The sequence below is a fragment of the Dreissena polymorpha genome, chromosome 15, assembly GCF_020536995.1.
Source record: "Dreissena polymorpha isolate Duluth1 chromosome 15, UMN_Dpol_1.0, whole genome shotgun sequence".
Taxonomy (NCBI): domain Eukaryota; kingdom Metazoa; phylum Mollusca; class Bivalvia; order Myida; family Dreissenidae; genus Dreissena; species Dreissena polymorpha.
Window position 1 is genome coordinate 13,744,403 of NC_068369.1, and position 10,403 is coordinate 13,754,805.

Below are 10,403 nucleotides of genomic sequence, written 5' to 3' on the forward strand. Positions count from 1 at the left end.
GGGTCTGGCATTTCCCCGTTATTTTTACTGCAAACAAGAAATATCTTTAAAAAAGAAGATATACGGCGTTGATAATTTAATGAATGAGATCAATGATAGCGAATGTCTTTTTCTGTGCAGTTCTTAGCTTCATCACACGCAGTACGGGATGTTACGCAGAGTTTTCGCGGCTTATTTTACATTATTACATATTGCTATAAACCTATAGATACAAAACAGAAAACCAAAAGACGAATGGAAGTGAAATTAAAACATGAGTCAACCGTATTTATAGGCGCGTTCTTCGAACAAACCTGTTTTAGTGGTTTGTCGGGCATTGCTATTTGATTCGATTATTAACAGTATCGAGAATCATCGCGCTCATGCTTAATACATTAGTCAATATGGTGGAATAATTAGTCAATATGGTGGAATAATTATTGTTAAATTAATCAAAAATAATATTTATCATTGTATTAATGAAAACACATTAAGAATCTATTATTGACATACCATAATTATATTGCTGAATATCTTCATTTAACATATTTCTGGTCTAAAGAAAATTCCAGGTCACCTAGTTCACGGATAGCGTCTTTATTATATAACGATTATTTTACTGGCCGCGAAGTCCGGTGATGACCTGTATATAAACTCGGACATTCGCACACTGGCCGCGAATTGATTCGATACCTCGCGGGTTGAAATGCAATGCATTAAAGTGAGGCCTCGCTTCCACTGCTCTTTATACTTTTACATGTTAACATGTTTACAAGGAATATGGAAGTAAGTCCTAAATATGAGAACCTAGCCTTTAAGTATTTACGCTTTTGCCCTGGCAATCCTCTGAAAATAAAAGGTGTACGTACAAACTGTATTGATGTCGAGAATTGAGTGTAAAACTGTTCTATCAAGACTTCATTAGAGATAAAATTGTTTCGTGCAGTAAAACAGTGTTACAAAGACGCGGATATGTTATCAATGTTCTGGTGGTATACTCAAATCAGCCAATTGAATAAATGAAGTGTATTCATTCGTACCTAGCCGCGGGAAATTTTATTGGTCACTTACAAAGGTCAGGTAAGGTGAGAAGCTGCAGCTACGCGGAAAAACAGCCTTGAGTATATCACCATGTTGGGACTCCGAGCGCTCTTCATACATTGCTACGAAAGCTAAACAAGGCATGCTTTGGGAGTGATACTTCGTATGACAATAGCATCTACTGATGCATATACGACTGGCAGGTCCGTTCGTTGGTGGGTCAGTTTGAGTATATCTCAAAATTAAATGTTTCATATAATCCCAAAATGCTTCCTACACAGCTTTGATACTTGCATGGATATTGTCTGTACGCGCTATCAAACACGTCCACCGAACCCTAGACTTGGTTTGACATTGACTTGCTTTTTAACTTTATACTTGCATGGATATTGTCTGTACAAGCTATCAAACACGTCCACCGAACCCTAGCCTTGGTTTGACATTGACTTGCTTTTTAACTTGATACTTGCATGGATATTGTCTGTACGCGCTATCAAACACGTCCACCGAACCCTAGCCTTGGTTTGACATTGACTTGCTTTTAACTTGATACTTGCATGGATATTGTCTGTACGCACTATCAAACACGCCCACCGAACCCTAGCCTTGGTTTGACATTGACTTGCTTTTAACTTGATACTAAAATGGATATTGTCTGTACGCGCTATCAAACACGTCCACCGAACCCTAGCCTTGGTTTGACATTGACTTGCTTTTTAACTTATTTAGAAGGTGCAAGTGCTTGGTTGACACAAACTGATTCGTTTGGTCCACAGGCCGTAAGCATGTGGCTATGATACTAATAAGTGTGAACATCATTTTGAATGATAAATAATCAAATTATAACGATAAATCAACTTTTCTGAAAAAAAAAATAATTTCACTATCAAATGTATATATAACAAGGTATCCAACTCACATGTGGTTAGCGTGTGGCTACGATATTAATCATTTTGAATGATAAAATATCATATTATAACGAAAAATTAACTTTTCTGAAAAAAAATTCACTATCAAATATATATATATATATAACAAGGTATCCAACTCGAAATCACCCGAAAACGGGGTGCATCGTTTTGAACAGCCATTACTTCATCAATTTTGCATCGATTTTCATGAACCCGGTCTTATTCAACGCAGAAATGAATTTCCTTTCTGGAAATGTATATGTCTTGCAATATTTTTACAAATACTGGGTCAACTTTTAAGAAATAACACGATACACAACTCGCATGACCCAGTTAACATCGATCAGACCGTATTCATGATTGAAATCTTCACGAAGTTAAGGGCATTTTCCATGCAAAGCTCACGGACCTTGATACCATAATTCAATAAAACGTGTGAAAAAAACATTCTTACCGTGCTTGCCGTTGCATTATGCATCAAAACTAACTGTCCAGCGCCGTTTGAAACATTTGTTTACATACATTTCAACTAACTGACAACTAACTGACATTTTAAACACACGAGTTGTGTATCGTGTTATTTCTTAAAATTCGACCCAGCATTTGTAGCAATATAACAAGCTATGTACATTTCCAGAAAGGAAATTCATTTCTGCGTTGAACAAGACCGGGTTAATTTATCGCTGCACAATTGATGAAGTTCTGGCTGTTCAAAGCGATGCATACCGTTTTCGGGTGATTTCGAGTTGAATACCTTACTATTTATAAATTTGATAGTGAATTTGTTTTCCAGAAAAGTTCATTTTTCGTTATAATTTGATTATGTATCATTCATTCAAAATGATGTTTTCACTAATTAATATCATAGCCACACGCTAACCACCTGTGGTTTGGTCAACGGTCAATTAACGTACGCTGTCTATAAAAATTTGATAGGAGCATGGACGATGTCTTTTAACGCCTTTAACACCCACATCACGTGACCTCATTTTGAAATTTACCGAGATGCTTAATGTTCTAATTCATGATTAATCGAAAATGAAAGGTTTCAACTATCATAAATACATAAATAAAAAGCATTGATACGTGCAATTATGTGTTCTATATACACTGTCAGCATACTCACACCCACTTGGCATTCGACTTGGGCTAATGTTTATTCAGAATTTCAAAAATGCTTGGTCTACCCAGATTGAATGTTCGCTTAACATCAATGCTATTTACAAAAGCCTTTTGATATGACCACTCAACTCTCAGCCGACTCACATAACATGACTACATTTTTACCTTGAAATTGACCTATTTCGTACCAAGGCTTATTCAAATGTGCTAAGAAATCAGTAAAGAAACGGGTTTAAGCGGGGGCATCTGTGTTGATTGAACGCACCATCATGCATTGCTTTGGATCTGTAAAGCAGCTGCCAAAACTTTGTGCATGACTTATTTAGACTAGCAGTTTTACGCGATGATTGTGTACTGATGTGCAACGGAGACCTCACTAGTGTGCTGTAGACCTGAGCAAATGGGTAATTTTGTTGTAAACCTTTCATTTTACCCCATTGCATCAAAAGCCTAACGTTTATTCAAACGTTCTCGAGTGCGTTTTCTGGGTTTATTTGTCAAATATGTCACATAGTCGGTGGAACACAATAAGGTACACAAGTCCATTTCAGTTTTCATTGATTAAGCTCGAACACAAACGTTTTCAAATTTCCGTAAAATACAAGATCAAAGCAATGCACTATGTGACACATATCACTTAATACTGATAACTAAAACCCTTTATCTAACTGTGCGAAATTTACCTTCAATACACGAGATGAAGACCATTATGAACCTTTTATACTACCTTACCACGTTCTCTTTCTCTGTTCATTTTAAGCTTGTTCGCAAATAATGGTGAAGATTTTGCGATAAGGAACCATTACTGTTCGTCTGATATGTATGAAGTACTGCTACGACACTTCACGTGAAATGTGTTTTCCAACAATGGAAATTGTGGCATTATTTTCTCTGTTAGTGTATTCTTACAAGTTTAAATGGAAGATAATTGGCCCCGATTTCTCGTAGTCTGCTATACTAGTAACTGGATTAGCTATTGCAATATTCATACGCACTGCACACATGTTAAAGGCAAATACCCTAGAAGGTCTTACCGTGAAACGGCTAGCTTTCGAGGCATTTCCTTTTTCAATTTTTTTCAAACCTGTTATCAATTGACGAGGAGTATGGCCTGTTCCGAATATTGTATTACAAAAGATGTGTCATGCTAAATTTTGAAAAAAGCCCAAATACCACATTAAAAGCTCCCCAAAACTCGCCCCTTTCAATTAAGCCTTCAATGAAATGCATATAAAATGAACATGTTGCACTCATACAAAGGTTGTAGACAATAACCACAAAGGCACAACATCGATTGATGAATTGCTTCTATAACAGCAGAAACGAGGCTCTTTTTAGAAATATGCATGGACCACGGAGGGATCCAGAATGATTTAGTGAATGTTACCTGCAAGGAAAATGGATTGTCAGGTAATCACAATAATTGATATTTTAATTTGAATATTTAAACAGTAATGTTGCATTTATAGTGAGACTGATGAAATAACAGAGGCCTAAGTCGAGATATCTAGGTCAGGAGTAGTACTGTTGGAACTTATTGTACGGTATGTGTAATGAACAAACAGTTCGGTATGTGTAACGAACATATAGTACCGTCTGTGTACTGAACAATCAACATCAAGTACGTTATGTGTAATGTTCATACAGTACGGTATGTATTATGAAGATGTAGTACGATACTGTATGCGTAATTTGCTCTCACAATCTTCAACCTAGTAACTACCCATCAATTCTCACATTGAATGGCTTAAAGAACCAACAGTAGGAAACTATCAATTATGATATTTATTTTTAACGCGAATTATCCCACAACAATCGTGTTCTCCAGCTGATCCCTGAAAATAGAAATGTGCTTTTGCCAAATTAAGGTTTGATGCGAAGCAATTTGTTTCCCCCGCTAAAGGCCGAGGGATAAATAATTGGCGTTGTACGTCCGTCCGTCCATCTGTCACAAAACTTGTTAGGGCTATATCTCATAAATTATATAGAATACCAATATGAAACTTCATAGGTGTACATATATCAATGAGAAGAAGTGCAATGCACAAGAACCATAACTATACACTATCTCAAATAAGAGTAATCGCCCTTTTTATTTGATGTAATTTTTCAGGGCTATAGCTCAGATACTTTGCAAGAATTTCCATGACATTTCATGGTTGAATGAGGAGAAGTGCCATGCTTAAGAACCACAGCCCTTCACTTTCTTAAATAAGATTTATTGCCCCTCGTTGTGTTTGCATGATGGAATGTTTCAGGGCTATATTTCAGACATGATACAACCTTTCAACATGAAACTTTATGGGTTTGTAGAAATCAATGGGAAGAAGTGCCATGCACAAGAACAATAACCCTTCACTCTCTTAATGAAGAGTTATTGCCCTTGGTTGCTTTTGTATGATATATCTCAGATACGCTTCAAGATATCGACATGAAACGTCATAGGTGTATATACATATATCAATGATGAGAGTTTGAATGCATAACACAATAATCATACACCTATTGTTTATGAATATACCGTATATCAAGGGATTTTCACCCATCAATAAACACAATGTACTTGAAGGGGTATATCAATTCAGGTAATTTGCTTGTTATTTTAAATCGAGATGCATTATTAAGAAAAGTTGCTGTATACAAAAGCAGCGAATGCCAATAACGAATCCATTGGATAGATCTTTGATGTTTGAAATTGGTAGAACATTATGTATGGTTATGTATATACCAGTTTTGTAGGGCAACTCTATGGAGGGTAATACGAACCTTTGACAAAGAGGCCAGTTTTTAACTTCGCAGTTGTTGTCATCCCATCTCAACAGAGCGTCGTCCTTGAAAATTGACATACAGTGTTGGCCCGTACCGACGTTGTCCGGCCCGCCAGGGGCCCAGTTGAAGTAAGTCAACGTTTCCAGGGAATTAGGGGCCAGGAATATCCCCTCCTGAAGAAGATCTGTACCCCCAATCCAGAGCTGACTGGTGCGGATGTGGTCTGAAAGTCAGTAGCAGAAAGTACAGCTTTTAATTTACCTATAAACATACAGTCCGTTTTGTTGACATCACATTGAAGAATGAGTTGTCATTTCAAATACCTGTAAGCAATGAACTTATTTTCCCACGTTCATTTTCAGCCAATTATGACAGTTATGTACCGTTCTATGAATTTTAATCAACAGTTTATAGTAAGAAATAAAAGTTGAAATGACTTCAGAAATTACAGATTGTGACCCTGTATATAATACAACGCAAGGTTACCATTAGGTTCGAATTATTTATTATGGTGTTTGAGACATTTGAGTCCGTTTCCAGGGGAGAACCAGTATCTGGTATCTTGGGAGAAGATCTCGAAAACTCCCCAAGAGTAGGGATCGAACAAGGCGATTATGACCGCTAGGATGACACCATATTCATTACGAGACCGCAACATACCATGTTGACGATGGATGTATCCATCTATCAGCGCCTCTTCCTGTTTGTTCCGAATGACAGCTAGTGAGGCTCCCATTGCTTGGCAGTAATGCTGAAATACAGGAAACGATAGACGATAACAACCTGAACAACTCAACAAACGGAACACATCACCTAATTATGTCAGCTTAGTAGACGTGTTTTTTACTGTCGCAGTATTAAATACATGTATATAGAATATCAATATTATGATAATGAGATATTTTCCGCTCTACTGTGAATGTTTATCGAAATATTTCGGTATTCATAGATAGTTACATTGTATATTGTTAATACATTTCCGTATACATGGTTGATATATCTACTAAGCGTATTTGTATGAACAAAGAAATAAGAACTACGTGTTCATGCACCTTTCTATTGATTTGTCTGCACTCAAATACATTCAAACGGCTTACTGTGTTATTTAACGAATTCTTAATGAGCTTTGTCATGCGAACACGGATCTTATTTTATATGCAGCAAGCGTAGCTCCAGACCAGCCTGCGCATTTTCTCACGATACAGATCATATGTTTTGTTTTCTGTTCCCTGCTCTACTTGCCCGAAAATTTTATGATGCAACCAGTATGTAAGTCACGTGTACTACGTACCAACGCCTCTCCCCACGAGGCCTGCACGTGCAGTATGATGTAACAGTTCTCCCCCAGTGACTCGAACCCGGGCTGACAAGCACCGTGCGCTGGGGAGAGAACACATTACGATTTGTAGATAACAATAATTAAATAGTTCATTGAAACTTTCTTCATTGTCAGCACAATTGGTGCTATTTCAGAGTCAGACACGAGACTTTGTTACCAAATCATCAAACTGGCCATCAGGCTTATACTTGCATTACCATTATACGGTCTTATATCGGCATATTACAAGTTTAAACCTCAATACTGCGTGCATGTCCATGTATTTTGTTCTATTAATGCGGTCCATGCGTGCAAAACAGGTAGCAAACGCATTTCCTTTGGAATCTGACCTCAGTTACTTTACTATATAAGCCGCGTCACGCGAAAATTGGTCGTATACCTTATGCGGCTTACGCAGTTTAGTCAGGAGGTACCAAGTCCCGCAGGATGTCTCTGTCCCATTAACGTTAAGGGTAGCTCCTGACCAGAATTCGCAGAATGGCTATTTTTTTAGTTTTTTTTTATGTAATGAGTACATGTAGCAAGCTATTATAACAGAAACACTATACAATTTGAGCATTAAATATGTGTATAACAATTGAATATTAATTTTAACAAATAGGTTTTTACTCACTCAGTTATTTTCCTTGTCCATCGGATTTTATATTAATCACAAGATGACCCACTCCGACCAGTACATCGAGAGCTGCATTCGAACACTTACATGTAATATATATGCGCGTGTCGATTTCATAGGACTCATAATATTGTGGAGTCTATCATCGGTGTTTGAAAGGGAACAGTTTTCTGTTGTTGAAATACACGTGAACACATGAAAATTAAATTGCAAGTACAATAACAAAGTATTGAGTGAAACACGCGTAAACAAATAAAACTTACCTTGGAAAACCAGGGCTGAAAGCAAGACGATAATTGGACTCTTCATTTCGGCCAATATTATGTAGTCTGTTTGTTCCGTTTTGGTGTTTAAGATAACACTCCGTATCTCTTTGCTATATTTGGTCTTATCTGTAAGTACTGTGTCTTGACTTTCGAAAGATAATATTTGTTCCACACACGCTTTGTGAACATTGCTCTTTATTCGTAATGTTTTGTTTATGCTTTTAACTACGTACCAATCTGTAAATATAATGTTAATATTTTGCAGGACGATGTTTCAGAGAGGTTTAATTGAGTCGCGGTTTGTAAAAATTATGATATCAGACTGCAATTATCAACTGTAGACATTACTTTAGACAAAAGATGTTATTGAAAAATACGTGCGGGCGCGAGGCCGTGCGATCGGCACCGACTTGTCCAGAGTTACCACGAGTTGACTGCAGACTGCAATAACTAATTAACTTTAGTATCAGACTGAATGTAATATGCACGATCATTCTTATTGTCTTACAACAGTTTACAACAGTGTCATATTGTGTTTAAAGTTTATGAGTTTTTTTCCGCGCATGGGGCTGCATTATGTGAGGGCCCATTGTGTCCCAGTATTTCACGCACGAAAGTTAGGACGAAGTTTGAATTAAATCGGCAATTCCAGATTGAAGTTTTTTATTACTGAAAGATATGTTTTGGTTTGGTCTTGTGCTGTATGGCGACCCGTTATCTTTAGAGGAGTCTTCAGCCAGCTGTGTAACTTAAATTCAAAATGTCAGAAAAAATGTACAAGTGTATGGTATATTTGTACATTCATTCTGTTATTTTGCTATTTGGAAGAATGACATTAATGATTTAATAGTGTTCAAGTTATAGTGTTCCGTCAAGCACATACATTTTAAATAACATTCTTTAATAATGATTTTTTTAAATAAACATGTGCGAATTATGGTAATTTAATGCCCTGGTAAATTAACCGATACTTATTCTACAAACAACTGTTGGAAATTTATAAACGTTATCCTTAACAGTCAGATTGACTGTTAGAATGTCATGAACTGGTGTACTTCAAGTTCATATTATGTGGATTGACTGTTAGAATGTCATGAACTGTTATTCTTCAAGTTTATGTTTATATCATGTAGATTGAATGTTAGAATTTCATGAAATAGTGTACTTCAAGTTCATATCAATTAGATTGACTGTTAGATTTCATGAAATGGTGTATTTCAAGTTTATATCATGTAGATTGACTGCTTGAATTTCATGAAATGGTGTACTTCAAGTTCATATCATGTAGATTGACTTGCTAGAATTTCATGAATAGTGTACTTCAGTTCAGATATGTTAGACTTGACTGTAAGAATTTAATGAAATGTGTACTTCAAGTTCTATCATGTAGATTGACTGTTAGAATTTATGAAATGATTGTATTTCAAGTTTCATATCATGTAGACTGACTGTTCGAATTCGTTAAATAGTGTACTTCAAGTCATATCATGTAGATGAATGTATTAATTTCATGAAAATGGTATTCTTCCAAGTTCATATCTGTAGATTGACTGTTAGAATTGCATGAAGTTGTATAATTTAAGTTATACTATGTGGTTTCTATTTTCCCGATGAGGCTAATTAATATATTAACATCAAACTGTTTTGGACGTTAGTCTGTCACATTCATAATTCATTAGTCAATCCGGCCGAGGTTAAAGATCAGTTTGCCTGAAATATGTCTTACAAGTCTTCACCAGGAAATGCAACTCCATCGCCCCCTTTCTTCATTCTCTCGGTACTTCACAAATTCATGCCGCGTTTAATCTGAGACATTGTATAGCAGTATAGATGTACCTCGGAAAAACTTGCGCTAAACAAATGTTCGTAATCTCACAGATTAGCCTCTGCAGTTTGCACAATGAACTTTACAAACAAGTCAATAAATCTTCTCAAGTTTAAACTAACACCAGATGTTTATCAATTAAACACCGAAATAAAAAGTACGTTTTCAGTATGTTAAGGATGTCAACTTTATCTCGGGAGATTGATCCGACAAAGCGGTATTGTGCCTGTTATCATTAGCACGATAACGGTTAACTAATTACGTAAACATAAAATGTGCTTTTCTTTAACTATATAAACGCTAGCCAAGCAACAAGGCCATTTTCGGTGAATAATTGCCCTCGCGTTAAAATAATCTCAAATAGATTACAAGGATGTCCTGTGTGTATATTGCATAAATGTCGGTAAGTAGCCTGTCGTCATTATAGTTAGCTTCCATGGAATCAAATAGGGCAATCCATGCCGATAATAACGTGGGTATTTATTAGCTGTCTCGTAATTGAATGTAGTTTAGTGGTTAACGCGAGATTGGAATG

General features: G+C 36.4%; 1 protein-coding gene across 1 annotated transcript; it reads right to left on the reverse strand.

The window, feature by feature from the left end:
- Nucleotides 1–4,823: 4,823 nt before the first annotated feature.
- Nucleotides 4,824–8,207, reverse strand: LOC127859508 (perlucin-like). Its single transcript, XM_052397005.1, has 5 exons — nucleotides 8,041–8,207; nucleotides 7,114–7,202; nucleotides 6,483–6,573; nucleotides 5,820–6,045; nucleotides 4,824–4,888 (listed from the first exon to the last, which is right to left on the reverse strand). Exons 1-5 carry the CDS (start codon nucleotides 8,084–8,086, stop codon nucleotides 4,855–4,857), a joined length of 486 nt encoding a protein of 161 aa, XP_052252965.1. The 5' UTR covers nucleotides 8,087–8,207; the 3' UTR covers nucleotides 4,824–4,854.
- Nucleotides 8,208–10,403: the final 2,196 nt, after the last annotated feature.

Excerpts from the sequence above, each read along its gene's own strand:
- LOC127859508 (XM_052397005.1), bottom strand. The coding sequence starts at position 8,086 with ATGAAGAGTCCAATTATCGTCTTGCTTTCAGCCCTGGTTTTCCAAG. Across the intron at positions 7,203-8,040 it reads TTCAGCCCTGGTTTTCCAAG|CGCACGGTGCTTGTCAGCCC; the intron begins GTAAGTTTTATT and ends TTCTCTCCCCAG. Across the intron at positions 6,574-7,113 it reads CCTCGTGGGGAGAGGCGTTG|CATTACTGCCAAGCAATGGG; the intron begins GTACGTAGTACA and ends CCTGTATTTCAG.